This window comes from Aulonocara stuartgranti (assembly GCF_965226115.1).
Source record: "Aulonocara stuartgranti genome assembly, chromosome: 12".
Taxonomy (NCBI): Eukaryota; Metazoa; Chordata; class Actinopteri; order Cichliformes; family Cichlidae; genus Aulonocara; species Aulonocara stuartgranti.
In genome coordinates, this window is record NC_138948.1 from 1,662,617 (window position 1) to 1,679,208 (window position 16,592).

The window sequence follows — 16,592 nt, forward strand, 5'->3', positions numbered from 1 at the left end:
TGGAAAACATACATCAGTGTAAGTGGAGATATTAATTCAATGTTTACTTTGATGAAACATCAAGAAAGACATGAAGTTACTGTAAAAAGGTTTTGGACTTCACCATTTAACAACAGTCCACACTGAACCACAGACAAGAACTGTAGTAAAATCAAATAATCCATATGAAACAAGCAAACGACATATCATTAAAATCAGTCTCAGTTATGTCATTAATTATGAAACAAAAACATATTGGAGAATCAATAATCAAAGAAAAAAATCAAAACATTAAAGGCATTTTATTACAATATGCTATTGATTTAATTGATATTAATATATATTAAAAATTAAGTTAATGCTGTAATATTTGTAATTTAAAGGTCACAGAGAAAATAGAATGAGTTATATGTAAACATTCAATTTCATTCAAGTCATAAAAATCTTTTTTTTTTACTGAAAGAAAACCAAACTGTCTCTAATGACCAAAACTAAAGACGTTTTCCTGTCGCCTGTTTATTCATACATTTATGATAAATTGCCTTCTTTACTAATCAAACATATATTTATGAAAGTAGTAATGGTTATAAATGAACATATTGATACTTAACAACTCAGGGACATAAAACTCAGGGAATCCACACGTTCGGCTTTAATAATACAGTATATAATATTAGCCAGTCTGAGTACAGTCTTACTTGATACACATATACTGTGTTGTGATAACAGCTGTATTATACCACTGTCTTTTCATATTTAGACACAACTATAGTTACATGTCTCATTATTAAGTCTCTATTAACTAGCAGTCGAAGTATATTATGATCACACAAAACTGTATTACAGCTTTCTGCCATATTGTTTACTGTAATAATCAAATAACATGTCGATCCACTGTGATTTTTTTATTGACTGTTTTTACTATTATAATTCATTTTTCCCCTTTTCGGATCATTTTGTGGCCTGGCTGCATCTGACATCAGAGATTTGTGTTGAACTAATAAATTCTTCTCATCTGCTGTGATTGTTCATTGTAATTGGAGACAGAAATAAATTACATAATTATGTGAAGAAGTACTTCTATAATAACTTGTCTTTAGTGTTTTTGTAAGCTAACAAATGGAGTTCTGTAACATACCCTTATATTGTTAGATTGTGTTTTGTGTATTCATTGGAAATGAATACATGTATTTAGCTTTAGAAAATAATGAATCTCCAGGCAGAAGTGTTTTCTATGTGCTGCAAAATATGGGGAAGTATACAGAACTTTAAAGAAGTACTGATTCATTTTTGTTTGTTTTTACTGACATAAAATGAAGCATCTGAAACTGTTCGTTTCTTATCACATAACGCTGCAGGCTGATGCGTCATTGATCTTTTCTGATAAGATTTCTTGCATAAGCGTCACTAATTCTTTTTCATGTGTTTCCTGGAGTTCCTCTTTTTTATCCTCATCCTTCACTTTCTTCATTTCATTTTCCTGTTTTTCCAGTAATCTCTTGATCCTGTAATAACTAGAATTCCTTTTGATGACATGTTTCAGTAACTCATTCATTTCCTTCTGATATTCTTTCTTCTGATAAGCTAATTCCTCCACAAGTTTCTTTTGGGATTCATTGGCATTTTCAGCTGCCTTTCTTGCGTCCTCTTCATGTTTTTTCTTCATCTCCTCCAGGGTTTTCTTATGTTTCTCCTCCAGTTCTTTCTTCTCTTTTTCCTCCTGTTCTCTTCTGAGGTGATCCTCCTTAAGTTTGTTTTCATATATTTGCTTTTCTTGTTTGTACTTTTCTTGAAGCTCTTTGATTTTTTGCTCTTCCTCTCGTCTCGTCTCTTCTTCTTGTCGTTGTTTCTCCCACCATTCTTTCTGTTCTTTCTCCCACTCTTCTTGTTGTTTTCTCAGCTGTTCTCTGCTTTCTTCCAGCTTTCTGTCGACATTTGTCTTTTCCTCTTTTTCTGACTGAATTTGTTTATCCACAATTTCAATCTGTTTGTTAAAATTCTCCCGATATCTTTCTACTTCCTTTTTCTTATTGATTTCTTCTTCATTTCTAATTTGTTCATCTTTTCTTCTTCTCTCTTGTTCGAGTCTAATTTTCTCCTCCATTTCCTGGAGTTCTTTGGCTTTTTCTTGTCTCTCCTGTTCCATTTGTTTTCTCTCTTTTTCCATTGTTTCCTTAATGGTTTCCATATCTTGATTGTATTTTCTCTGAATCTCTTCTTCCTTCTTCTTTAGAATCTTCTCCATTTTCATCTGTATCGCTACTTCAGCCTCTTGCAGCATCTTATTGGTGAAGTAGTTGCCTCCATTGTCCTTCACCATGGTGTCAATCTTTGCTATCAGCTCACTGACTTGTGTGCGGTTTTGTTTGTCAGAGTTATTGAACACATGGTATCTTCCTCCACAGTCAGAGATCAGCTTCTTAAAAGAAATGTGACATTTGTTCTTGATGTAATCATCAACAGACTCTCCCTGACGCTCCAGTTCATCACCTCTGGTTAAAAGAACAATGGTGAACTTTTCTGAATCCTTCTTAAAGAATTTCTTGATGAGCTTCAGTGTCTCCTTCTCTTCTGCTGTGAATCTGCCGACCTGTATCACCACCAAGAAGACATGTGGTCCTGGAGCCAGGAGACTGACACATTTCACCATCTCCTCTTGAATTTCTTCATTGGACAAACTTGTGTCAAACAGACCAGGAGTGTCGACCACAACAACAGGACGACCGTCCACCTCACCGTGTAATTTCTGACATTGTTGTGTAACTGATATTTGACTTGATGCAGCTTCAAACTTGTCTCTTCCTAAAATGGTGTTTCCTGTAGAGCTCTTTCCACAGCCGGTCTTCCCAATCAGCACAATCCTGAGACAGTCTGAGTCCTGTTCTCCACCTTCATCGCCTAAAACATAAACATAAAGTTTTATATTTATTATTATAGGTTGTTATATCAAGACTGTAGGACATCAGACTAAGAAAAATATTTGTGCTTACCTGTGATCATGTTCATCTTCAATTTCTTAGCTTCATCTTGTTGCGTCTTAATGATTTTCTCTTGTTGTAAGACTTTCTCCATTTGTGCATGTAGCAAGGTTATAGCTGTATAACAGTGTGGTTTGCCCATGCTCTTTTCAGACAGGCTCATTTTATCCACAGTCTGAAGCATGGTCTTCAAACTATCCCTCTGCTGTTTAGCCTTGATATTGAGAACCACATGTCTTTGTCTAAAAGTCTGAAGGAGCTTCTGGATGTCCTGGTTTTCCTTGAAAAAGTTAATAACAGCTGGATCTGTAGGATCTGAGTCCACAGTGAACAGAATCATAGTGAAGTCATTGACTCGAGAGCTGAATGCATCCTGGATGGTCTCTAACTCTCCCTTGTCTTCATCAGTGAGGGGAGCCACAGGTAGGACCAGGATGAAGGCATGGATTGCCTGACAGAGGGAGATACACTTGAATGATTCCTCCATCACTGCATCCTGAGGTTTTCCATACAAGGCAGGCAGCTCCACCAGGGAAACCCAACGTCCACACACCTCTCCCTGATGTTTAACACACTCTGATGAGTTGGAGGCTGAATGAAGCTCAGTCTGACCTAAAATGGCCTTGGCTGCTGACGTCTTCACTGCTCCTCTCCTCCCACACAGAACCAGGTTCACACTGGACTTCACTCTCGTGGGTTTAGCCTCCTCTTTTAACATGAGATATTTTCCCCAGTTTTTACTCACTATTTGATTCATTTTTTCCATAAACTTTGAGTAAGATATGGGAATGTCTTTTTTGTCAAAACTGATATATTCCTGCCTGTGATCACAGTGTTTGATGAGTCTTTCCACTGAGTTACTCTTTATCTCATTATGTGTCAGGATGACCATGGAGTGCTTAAATGCATCTTGACCAAACACACTGAGGACCAAGTTCAGATTTTTTCTGTCCTCTTCAGAGAAATCAGAAGGTTTCACTAACAGCAGCAGAACATTTGGTCCAGGAGGACAGAGACTCACACAGCTCTTCATCACTTCTAACAATTTATCAACAGACAGACTGAAGATGTCGGGAGTTTTGACTACTGTTAACGGTTTCCTGTTCCACTCTCCAGAGGCAGCGTGACATTGCTTTCCTCCAAGGACTTTAGACACAATGGATCTTTTCTTTCCAGTGATGAGGTTTTCCAGGGCTGATTTCTTGTCATCATTTTTTCCAAACAGCATTATTCTGAGTTCATGTGCTGAAAAAAAAAATTTCATAATGAGAACACACATATGTCCATCTCACTCCTATTTACCACATTTCATTATGTAGTTTTCAATAACTAAATAGACCAGAAAAATGTTCTTTAAAATATTTCTGACTATATCTTTTAGTTGGTTACAGGTGGATCAGCACAGACAGAAAACTTAATGTTACAGACTCAAGTGACACCTAACAACTGCCATCAAATTTGAATATTATCTCACTGTCGACTGATCCATCCATCTCTCACCATGTTGTCGCAGTGTGTGTGTGTGTGTGTGTGTGAAACTATGGACCGTATTTACTAAATGTTGTCCCCAGTTACAGTTAGGTGTGGGTAGTTTCCTTTTACACTCAGCTGTCTCTACAACACGATGGACTGGTACAGCATCTGTATCACTTCAGCCGCAGCACCAATCCGTCTCTCAATATCCTGCTTCCTTCTCCCGTCACTTGTGAACAACACCTAAAGATACGTAAAATCCTCCACTTGGGACAGGATCTCATCCATGACCCAGAGTGGGCTCTTCAAACTTTTCCGACTGAGGAACATGGTGGAAATTTGGAAATGTTGATTCTCATCCCCACTGCTCACACTACGCCACGGCCTGTTACAGGAAAACTGGAGGCCATTTCCCACCAGGAGTCTGACTTATTGCCTCAACGTTCCACATGCCACAGCTGTGAGTTGAAGATCTCGTGGACTGGAGCCTCTGCCAGGCATACGCAGCGCACCTTCACTGTACTTTTAGGTGTGCTTGGTCTGTCCGTGTGATTCGACTCACCACCAGGTGGTGATCAGCTGATATCTCAGCCCAACTCTTTACCAGAGTGTCCAGAACATATGGCTACAGGTCCAGTGATACATTTACAAAATCCATCATCGACCCGTGACCTAGGGCATCCTGGTGCCATGTGCACCTATGGAAACCCCTATGTTCGAACATGGTACTCGTTATGGACAAAATGGGATTTGCACATAAGTCCGAGAAATAAACGGAGTGTCACAGGGCTCTGTATTAGGTCCCCTTCTATTTATCATTTACATAAACAATCTTGGTCTAAATGTGCTAGATGCAACATTGCACTTCTATGCTGATGACACAGTTATTTACAGCTGTGGTTCAACTCTTGTCCAAGCCATTGACTTCTTGCAGAAAACCTTTTCTCCTGTCCAGCACTCATTACTTTAGCTTAAACTTGTTCAAGTTCAAATTTTATTCGCCACATGCAGTGGCAGGTTGGCCTGCAGTGGATGAACCCGCGCCCCCGACCATACACACACAACACAGACATCACATGGGGATACAAGTCAGAGATCGGTTGCATTACAGAAAAACACTGAAATGTACACTACAATGGGAAAGTACAAGAGGAAAAAAAAGAGACCTCTGCTCATGCTGGGCTATAGGAGGACAGCATGAGAACAGGAAACAAAAAAACTCCTCCGCACAGAAAAGCACATAAATGTCCACAGTACAACAATATGGAGCATGTGACCAGCAACAGGGTTGGGTAGGGGGTGAGGAGTAATCCTAGGCAACACAGCAGCCATCCTGCCACTGCGCTGACTCTCCAGCGCGGGTCCAGACCCGCCTCGTGTTCCCCAAGAGGAGTCAAGCATCGAAGGCGTTGGAAGGGGAGGGGGGAGAGTGAGTGCTTATCAGTGTAAGTGTATGTGTGTGCGTGTCCATAGTTCAGCTGAGACAGTGTCCTTCGCCCTATCAGGCTAAGTAAACAGTCTTCCAGCCAACCCAGGTGGTGTACGGCTCCAGCCTTGAGCCCACAGCTGGCGCCGAAGGGATAGCCGCAATTAGATGGTAGTTTTTTCTTTTATACGAACAACTCATGAGAATTTCAAAGTTGTACTTTAACACTCCGACACTGGTCTCTCAATCTCCCGTTGGAGACCCGCGAGCTTCTCCATGATGTTATCAAACTTGCGCTCCGTGGTCTTGTCATTCTTGTGCTCAGAGAGCAGATTCTGAGAACTCACGACTGCAGTAAGCTGTTCCACGATGTAATCCAACTTTCGCTCAGAGGTCTTATTCTGAGTGTTCATGGCAGCCGTAAGCTTCTCCAAGATCTTAACCATGCTGCACTCAGGGAGCCCATTCTGAGAAGTTGCACCTCGTCCCAACATTTCAATCCCAGTGGGCAGCCTTGGGGGGGTTTGTACAGCCGGTTCCGCTGTCTTAATTCTCCGATAAGCGAGGGCCAAGCCAGCTCTGATCAGCAAGAACCCTGTTATCATGGTTCCACATAGATAGATATCTTCAGCGTCCTCGATTGACAGTCCTGCCAGGCACACGACCCTCCAGTTATGCCACCCGTCCATCGTGTGTCCGGCAGGGAAAGTCCTTCCAGGGCACTCGGGCTCTCCCGACCCGGGGCTTCTTGTTGAGAAGAGCGTGTCAATTGCATTCGGAGACCAGTTGATCAAATCCAGAATTCTCTTTTAGGCTTTAGAAACAGACTGTGAGAGAGTGTTCCAGGGAGAAGTAAAAACACGAGACAAGACAAGGACATAAGAAGCTAAGCAGGGAAGATAAGGGAGAGGAGAGGAGAAAAGTGTGACCGCCTTCGCCGAGAGCCAAACGAGCAACTCAACTGTTGTTCAACAACTGTTCTCAATTCAGGCAAAACAAAGCTAGTGTTGTTTTCTAAATCAAGGAAATGGACCCAAACAATTCCATCAGTAACCACTCTTCAGGGTAATATAATAGAGTTTGTTCACACGTAGAAATATCTGGGTTTTTCTTTTAATACAAAGAAGCGGCTTGTTGCTGCAACATTTTTACCTGTGCTGGATTATGGGGATATTCTATATATGAATGCTTCTGCTGCTCAATTTCTTCGAATGGTTGATCTGATGTTCATCACTAACCGTACATTTCAGACTCACCACTGTGAGTTCTATTCTCAGGTAGGATGGTCTGCTTTGGCAAGTTGGAGGAACTCTCACTTATGCAGTTTTATTTCTATGGCAATACTGGGATTGCTGCCTTCTTATATATGTTCCCAGCTTGCAATGAAGCATGCTGGTCGCTATCCTCTTCATCCACAAGGTTATTTGTTGCTTTCTGTTCCATTTGCCTGAACTGAATTTAGAACCCTGTGCTTGGAACAACCCGCAGAACGACTGGAAAATGACTGAATTCTTTTCATTAAGTGCTTTTAAATGTAAACTAAGAATCCATGAAACTGTTTCCATTAGACTGATTGTCATTTTAACAGAATTTGGAATTTTTGTTTAATTTTATTTTTATTTTTTTAATTTTTATTTATTTTTGCATGTGTGTTGTTGCTGCCTGTGTTTAATTGAGTAACTTTTGTAACTGTGAGACTCTTCCTGCTGCCTATCTTGGCCAGGTCGTCCTTGAATAAGAGGTTTTTAATCTCAATGGATCTTCCTGGTTAAATGTGTGGATGACTGAATGTAGTGTAAAGCACTTTGGGGTGCACAGGGGCTAAGTAAAGCACTATACAAATACAGGCCATTTACCATTTAAATAAAGGTTTTTAAAAAAAGAAAGAAAGAAAAAACAAACAAACACACCACTCGGGTTTTGATCCGGGAGGCCGCTCTACCCAATCACGCCCCTCCAGGTCTCATTGTCGTTGCCCACATGACCACTGAAGTCTCCCAGTAGGACAACAGAGTTCCCAGGTGGCGCACCTTACCCAAGGACTCCAAGAAGGCTGGGTACTCATCATTCAGCGTATATGTGCAGATGACAGTCAGGACCCATTCCCCGACCCGAAGGCGCAGGGAACAAACCCTCTACTCCACGGGAAAAACCCAACATAAGGCAGCAAGCCGAGGGGATACTAGAATACCCACCTCGGCCTGCTACCTCCCACCAAGGGCATCTCCAGCTGGAGACAGAGTCCATCCATTCTCCAGGAGACTGGTTCCAGAGCCCAAGCTGGTGAAAGAAGCTGGCAGAATTATTGGAACAAGTCTGCCAGAGATCAGTAATATCTTCCCCACTCGCTGTCTGAGGAGGGTGCACAGTATCCTGCGGGACCAACATCACCCTGCGCGCCACCTTTTCCATCTGCTGCCCTCAGGGAGAAGGTACAGGTCTATACAGGCCAGAACATCCAGACTGGCCAACAGCCTGTATCCACAGGCTGTGAGGCTCCTGAACTCTCTGCCCCCCTCTCACGGACAATAACCATATCCAACTTCTTAATAGCAATGAACTGGTCTGCATTGGTGCATCATATCTTTATTCTCTTCCCCCTCCTGCCCCCCACCCTCTTTCTTAAATAGATAACTATCATATCTGATATCATATCTCACAGTACAATAATATTGAATGGGTTGCATTGTTGTATTTTGTCATGTTTCTCAGGTCTTTGTCTGAATTTCTACGAACATTATTGCTAAGGATTGTCTTATTGCATTGGAGTCACACTGGGTTAAATATGTACACTTGGGTTTTAAGGGGTATTTATTATTTTCTTCTTTTTTTTGGGGTTGTATGGAAGCCCCAAACGCAATTTCATTGTTCTTGACAATGACAATAAATAAATAAATACTAATACTAAATACTAAGCTGTGTGTTGAGGCCAATTATATCTATTCAGTGCCTTTTCAACCTCACACACTAACTAACTTCTCACCAGTGAGGAACATTCCATGTCCCAATTTCATGTCTTGGTAGCAGAGGATTAGTCCGCTAGGGCCTTGTTCCTGGCTGCTGCCCGACACACTGCACCAGACCCCTACGGTGCCTCTGCAATAAAATATTTTCTTCATTTAGTTTCCTGTGTGAGGGGTTATGTATGTTACTCCTCCCTGTTCACTAGCAGAGGGGGTCGTAACATAAGTAGGGGCTCGTCCGGGGCTCCTTTTCCCCCATCAGGAGAGAATTCCATTTGTGAAAAAGTGAGAACCTGTGTTTTGCTACCTTTATTTCCCCTCTGCCCTCCTCCCTGGTTGAGCACCATGTTGGCTGCATTTTGTTTGGATTGGTTCTTAGCTGCTCCATCTGTTGAGCTCCTTGATAGCTGCCACAAGTGTGAATTGCTGCGGATTGCAGGTCACCTTAAGCTTCGTGTCCTTAAAACACTCTGTAAGAGTAAGCTGAAATAACTAGTAGCAGACAAGTTGGTGGAGGCTGGTTTGATCCAAGCCCCTTATCTGCCTGAAGGCTCTGGTGAGCTAAGACGAACTTCCTTGTTTGAGGGCGACCATAAAGATGGTTCTAGTATGGATGGTGTGGGAGATGAGCGGGCGAAGACACCGCGCACGCTCCCTGGCTATGATCACCTCTCCTCTGGAAGTTCAGAACCATGGATTGGGGCCCGGTTAAAGGTGCGACTGGTACGGCTCCATTTGGAGGCTGAGGAGAAGGCCCAGGTCAGGCGAGTTCAGCTAGAGCTTGAGATCCATTGTTTGGAGACAGAAGCAGATAAAGGAATGAGGCTGCATAAGCTGGAGTCTCAGCCACAAGCCTCATCTGTCTCTGCTGTTCTTCCAGGTTCTACCCCGACTTTGCAGTGGCCAAGTGATATATGGCCCCTTTTATTGCAGTGTAAACTGACTGGCAAAGCCCAGAAGGTGGTGGCCACACTTCCTTTACAGGACAGTTTGAAATATTCCAGTGTAAAATCAGCTGTTTTTCAGGCCTATGAATTGGTTCCTGAAGCATACAGGCAGAAATTTCAGCAACAGGAAACTTCCCTCCCAAACATATGGGGAGTTTACCAGGGAAAAAGGGATCCTTTTTGACAAGTAGTACTCTGCGTTAAAAACCAATGATTATTAATCACTGCGTGAATTGATGTCACTGGAAGACTTTAAAAAGGGCCTTCCAGAGAGTGTAGTTTTACACTTGAATGAGCAGAAAGTAAACACTTTAGCAACTGCAGCTGTTCTCGCTGATGAGTATGTGCTCACCCATAAATCCTTTTTCACAGTTAATGAGAAGTCATGGCTCAGTGCCGTGCAGCAGGCAGGCATGGCTAAAACTTTAGGTTCAAAAGAGTCATGAATTTCGTGTTGTTATAAACCGGGACATGTCATTGTGAACTGTTTGGACCTGAAGCATTAAATTCTCAGCAAACTAAAGGTATTGCCTTTGTGAAAGTAGCATCCAATCCTGAGTTGCTTGGTTGTGGCGGTAAGGTGCCGTTCATCTTTGATGGTTTGGTCTCACTAAGTAATAGAAAAACTGACCTGGAGGTTCTCAGATTAATTCTTTCTAGTGTTTTGCCTTTCTCAGCAGACAGTGCATGTGGTTTTAATGTTGTACTGCGTGGAATAAAGATGGCTCCCAGACCAGTTCAATGGGTTTATATAAAATCAGAACTTGTTGCGGGAGTTTTTCCCATCGCAGTATGCCCAACCTTGCTAACCTTGCGTGTTGTTGGGGTGGGTTAGTGCGTCCTAGTCTGGAGGTTCTAGATCAGTGGTTCTTAACCTTGTTGGAGGTACCGAACCCCACCAGTTTCCTATGCGCATTCACTGAACCCCTCTTTAGTGAAAAATAAAATATGAATTTTTTTTTTTCAAATTCAAGACATAGATTTTGTTTTACTGGTGCACAAAATGAGCCGTGCATGTCACGGCGGAGCCTCTGCCGAACCCCTGAGACGACTCACCAAACCCCTAGGGTTCGATTGAACTCAGGTTAAGAACCACTGTTCTAGATAATTCCCTCAGTCACAAGGCCCCAGACATTTCGTTGACCCTGAAGCTGTACCCAGCTTGTGTGATTACTCGTGCACAAGCCCGTAAAGATGTTGATATTTAAACTCTTTTTGTCTAAGTGCTTGTGAAATATTTGCAAAGTGTCAGTGCAGTGTGTTATCTCAGTGAAGATAACTGGACTCACCAGATTCTGAAAAGGCCATGATGTCACTCTGCTGAAAACACCATAGACTGGTTGACCTGTAGAGGGGAAAGTGTTTGATGCTATAAACACAACACTGACAAATACACACTCCAAAAGCAAGGCGACTGTAGAAAATTAATCCTTCTAACCAAAAAGAATCTTTAACCTTAACTATGATGCCATTTTTAATTATTAGTATTTAAATTAAGTGATAGGTATGGAAGAAGCAGAAGCATGTAATTTATGCATAATCATCATTAATATTAACATAATATTAAAAGTTCAGAGTTAAGAGGTTCTCAGTCATCCAGGTCATCGTAGTCTAAGGAGCTTGGAAAGAAAAGCGTCTGGACTTCTTTAAGTTGCTTGAAAATGTTCATATGGCTGATAACTGTGATTTGGTGTTTAAAAAATATCACCTACGCATTGCCCCTTAGTATTACTTTGTACTATTATTTCATCTAAAATTTTGATATAATAATTAATTTGACAGTTTTGGGTAGAGCTGGGCGATAGAACGATAACGATATGTATCGCGATATAACTTTTACTCGATAGAGAAATTAAGCTATCGCGATAGACCTCGCCGCTCTTGTCCTCTTAAAATAAAAAAAATAAAAGTTTAGCCAATCCAAACTAAGTAGCGCAGCGCCGAACCAATCACAGCCGCAGCGTCACGTCGCGTGACTTGTTACGTACAGCACAAGTGCCAAGCCGCACGTGTGTTTGTTTGGGAAACAGCCAGCGGGTAATGGAGCCAGCGCGTAATGGAGGAAATGAGTGTGCCGACTAGAAAAATCAACCGAGCGTGACCGAAGAGAAAACAGATGATGGTTCCAATGCCGGAGAGATTGTCGAACGGAAGAGCCATAGAAGTTCCGTTGTGTGAAGGTATTTCGGCTATTTCAAGTCTGACAAAAAACAGAGTAGCGTGCACTGTAAATTGTGCCGAAAGCAAGTCTGGAAATACAATAAACTGGTGCATGCGTCACACTGTGCGCCACGTTATTGTTTCGGTGAAAAGAATTTCTACAATACTGTTAATTCTACTCTCTGCAGTGTTTAAATGCTTACATATACACACAGTTACTGTCCGTCCACACATACGGCTCGGTTCTGCTTCTATGCCCCAGCTTTGTTTACTTTTTCCCACCGAGGCTTCTAGACTTCTGATTGGCCAACATTTCGGTACGGTTAGGAATCTAGCGCCACCTGCTGCTTTGGCATGTTCATAGCAGCGTTTTCCTTCATTTCTGCCTTTATGTGTGGACGGGATTATTTTTTAAAATGAAAATGGAAAATCTCCGTTTTCAAAGATACCCGTGCACGTGTGGACGTAGCCTCAGTCTCTGACTGGAAGCGCTAATTCGTCATTCGGCTTTTGTCAGACTAAAGTAACTGTTAAAACTGTTTGAAAAGCTCAGCTATACAACAAGGAGAGATAGAGAATTTCCTTTTAGTTCTCAGTTTATTTGATATTGACAAAAGTTAGTCAGTTTTGTCTGTTCTTCTGTAACACAAACTAAGATTTATTTTTACAATTAATATTTTGTTTCTAAGTGGAATTGACAATTTAGTCTGTTTTGTTTGTTCTATTTTGAAACTTAAACGCTTTAGCGGCTGCCTTTTGTGTAGTTTGCAATATTTGCCTTTATTTATCTGAAAAAGTCTCATGTTCCTTAAGTACATCTACCCTGTTGAACTTATTATGGGAAATAAATATTTAAATCAAAACAAGCTGCTGATTATTTCACATTTTACTTGTGAGCAACGGCACATTTAAATCTTACAAATATAGTTATTTGGCTTATATCGTGATAGATATCGTTATCGCCTGAAATGAAAAAAACATATCGTGATATGAAAAAATCTCATATCGCCCAGCTCTAGTTTTGGGTGAGATCAGTGATTTACTTTCTAAATACATTATCGACAAGCTTCATTTACATTTAATTTGGAAGAATTTACTTTCATTCTAGTTCACTCACCTGCTGATGTCTCCAATGTCTCCTTACACCAAGATCAACTTGACAGTTCAAAAGGTATGAATTAAAGTAGAGCTGTGCCTGGATTAATAAAATAAGATAAAAGTGTTTCACATGGTGATATTTCTCCAAATGCAAAGGTTTAATACAAACTGTGAGTGCTACAAAGATCAAAGTGTTTACAGCTGTTTTCTATGTTTGAAACACATTTCCATTGCATATTTACCAATTGCTGAACATATTTTACGAAACGTATTCAAAATTCAAACTATTTAAGAAAAAATATATACAAATGTCACGGCTGCGGCGGCAGACGTGTGGAGTTATGATCGAGGACCCAAAATGGAAGCACGGCTTATGATGCAAGTGAGCTTTATTTAAGGTGCGCAGGATACAGCAGGAGCGGAGAATGGCATACACAGAAACTAAGGGGAACTTAAACAGAGGAAACACAGGGAGACTCCAGGAGACATCGCAGACGGACCAGCGATGAGAACGAGCTGACTGCACTACAAATACACAAGCAGAAACACGAAGGAATGAGGAACAGGTGGCAACACAGCTGGAACTAATTGGGCAAGACGAGACAAGGAAGTAAAGCAGAATACATGAGACACAGACCTTCACAATAAAACAGGAAACTCAACACACACAGACTCAGAGACACGGGCTTTACACAGAGACCTGACTACACTGGAACACACAGGCAGAGATGAGTAGACACAGAACAGAGGGAGCACAGAATAACATGAGGAGCAAAGGGATCAAAACTAGGACCTAGAAATACAGACAGCAATAACATGAGGGAAATAAATAATAAACAGTGCAACTCACTTACTGATGACCTTACTATGTCCCTGCACTACTTTCAAGAATGCATGCGTGCTTTGAGGCTGCTGCCTCAAAGCACACTGTGCGCTGTCTATCTTGCGTGCTGCACAATATCGTTTATTACTTAGTAAATACTGATATCTATGACTAGCTAGTTTATTGTGATGGTGCTTTGTTTTCTCTATTATTATGTTGCTCTTTGTTGTTTGCTGTCTCCTCTGTTTGTTTGTTTGTTTGTTTGTTTGTTTTTTCTCCATACAGGTGACCCAGGAGTTTTTTTTTTTTTTTTGTCTCTCTTCCCCCCCTTCTCACCGTCTCTTCTCCCCTTTGGTTTTCTTTCTTTCTCTCCCCCTCTCTCTCTCATTCATTCCCCCTGTCCTATTTATTAAAAAAAAAAAAAAAAAAATGACAAAGGATGAACTGAAGCTCTGCCATCACGTAATGTCGCATACTGCTGTTTCTGATGTCATTTAAAAAAAAACAAAAAACAAAAAAACAAAAAAAAACAGTGCAACTCACTGAGTCACAGACCCAGGACCAGGACAATAAATACAAACAAAATAACTGAAAACTCACAAGTATATAATTTATGATTACACAGAAGGTTACCTGTTGTAACCAGTAGTGACTGAATGTCATGAAGCATCTGGTTCTGGAGGTGGAATGACATGTTCTCTATAAAAGTATGTAATCATATAAGAATTTCACAAAAATGCTTATATAAATTGCTAGAAGTAATCTGAAGTGTCAGCTGAGATCAAACAAAACAAAAATCACCACTTATTCCCTCACATTGAAAATTGTATTTACGTCAGTAGTTTCCCTTGTTTTCTTTCGGTGAAGCATTTAGGTATCTAGGTATTACTTACCTGCTGAAGTCAGTTGTGTCCTCACACCAAGATGGCTAAAGTGAAAGTAAAAAAAACTCCAGTTCTGCCTGTGAAATATGTGGACTGGGTGTGGTTTGGAAAAAAATGTGTCAGGTAACACTAGCTTGTTTTTCAGTTGAGAAACATGGACTCAGACATCAAGATGTTAAATCCCACCATATCTGTGCTCTGATAATGTTTTTCCCCTAAAGTTAAAGTCCTCTTTGTAAAAAACGCGAAGAAGTCATCAAAAAATGTTTTGCAACAATCAATACACTGAAACAAAGAAATTGGTGAGTTTTGGGGAGTAAAAGCTACTGAGATGTGGTGTTTGGAGTCAATGGGCTTTGATCAGTAGTGGTTCCATTGTTAATTCAATGGTGCTGGTTTGGTTGGTTATTATGCAAATGTACAGTTTATAAGGTCGAGGAAACCTGCAGTCAGCTGAGACTGAAGAAGTCACTGAGTGACGAAACGTTTCTCCCACTGAAAACATCCAGATGAACACAATCAACTTTTTGGGATTTACTTACCTGGATGACTGAGCCTGAGCATCAAGACATTTTACCCAAGGATGTTTGGCAAGAAGACTAAAGCAGCCTGGAATCAAAACCCCAACATTTCGGTTGAGTAGGTGACTTGCTCTACCGCCTGAGCTACAGCCACCCCAGACATATTACAGGGTTTAAAGTCTACAAGAATTAAATATCTTGGGAAGAAGAAAGCACGAAACAAAAACAGCTGGGAGAAAAAGTTGTTCTTTCATTTCCTCATTGTAACTCACTCGGCCAGAGTTTGTTTGTTGCCACAAATGTATCGGCCAAGAAACGTTTCTCAATCCTAAAAGCTCACATCGTCTGTTATGTATGTTTAGTTTTGTAAATAGAGACCGGTCTGACCTCTTTTATCTACTCACGTTGTGCCAGTAACAGATTCCATGAAGATGAGTCATCCTGGTTGGTGCAGTTTTCATGAAGTGTTTTTTGCATTTTCACTTCAGCCAAACACCCGTGTTGGAGTCAAATTGTTAAATGTTGTCATTGTGTTACTTGAATTTGAATGTCTTAGTTCAAGCAACAGGATCAAAGACATTCCTTTGTCTCTGACCACCTCTCCAGCCAGTTTGTTGGTGGAGGAGGCTGAAGTGTTTTATTTGGGACTTCTATGTGAGGGTTCTGTTTGTTGCTTAGTAAACTTCCTGCCTTTATGATCCTTTTGTGGGCAGGAGGTCTCACACACACACACACACACACACACACACACACACACACACACACACACACACGTGTCTTGTCTTTTGTAACCAAAGGGCTTTGGAGTTGACATCACGCCACATTGTATTGTGGGATTGCGGCGCCATCTTAGAAGGCCACGAATAAAAACAAACACACTGTGTTGGAAGCAGGACTGCCAGATCCATGCTTAAAATCAGCGCAAAAGACAAAGAGCTGTATCCTGACCGATTGCACCCAGATACCAAGAGACGGTACTTAGAAAAAATAGCGTGCATCGGTAATGTGGACCCGTATGAAATAAGGAAGTGGAGCAGAAACCCAGACGACCTACCGCCGTTGTCCTATCCTGATATCTTCGCGTACCTTGTCTGTGGAGTCAGCGCACACACGACGAATCAGTTTAGGAATTATAAATCCCTGGAGGCGCACATCTAATTAACAAACGGCTGGGTGTAAGATTTGGCCATTTTAATCCTCCACGTTGCGAGTACGTTGTCATTAAGACAAAGGTAAGTCGTCTTGAACTTGCTAACTTTCTAAACAACTTCCTTATTATCGTTTTGATAACTGGATTTTCCAAGAGGGGAAACGATAAAAAGCGAGACCATTTTCCAGCT

At 41.2% G+C, this 16,592-nt stretch overlaps 1 protein-coding gene across 6 annotated transcripts; it reads right to left on the reverse strand.

The window, feature by feature from the left end:
• Positions 1 to 19: 19 nt before the first annotated feature.
• LOC309719138 (GTPase IMAP family member 8-like) lies at positions 20 to 15,050 on the reverse strand. Of its 6 annotated transcripts, none has more exons than XM_082555041.1 (6): positions 14,741 to 15,049; positions 14,481 to 14,546; positions 13,044 to 13,121; positions 11,056 to 11,111; positions 2,970 to 4,202; positions 20 to 2,877 (listed from the first exon to the last, which is right to left on the reverse strand). In XM_082555041.1, exons 4-6 carry the CDS (start codon positions 11,072 to 11,074, stop codon positions 1,322 to 1,324), a joined length of 2,808 nt encoding a protein of 935 aa, XP_082411167.1. In that variant the 5' UTR covers positions 11,075 to 11,111; positions 13,044 to 13,121; positions 14,481 to 14,546; positions 14,741 to 15,049; the 3' UTR covers positions 20 to 1,321. The 6 variants fall into 6 exon arrangements, with proteins under 6 accessions (XP_082411167.1, XP_082411168.1, XP_082411170.1 ...); XM_082555042.1 differs by having other exon boundaries at positions 14,481 to 14,523; positions 14,741 to 14,758; XM_082555044.1 differs by having other exon boundaries at positions 20 to 2,868; positions 14,481 to 15,050.
• Positions 15,051 to 16,592: the final 1,542 nt, after the last annotated feature.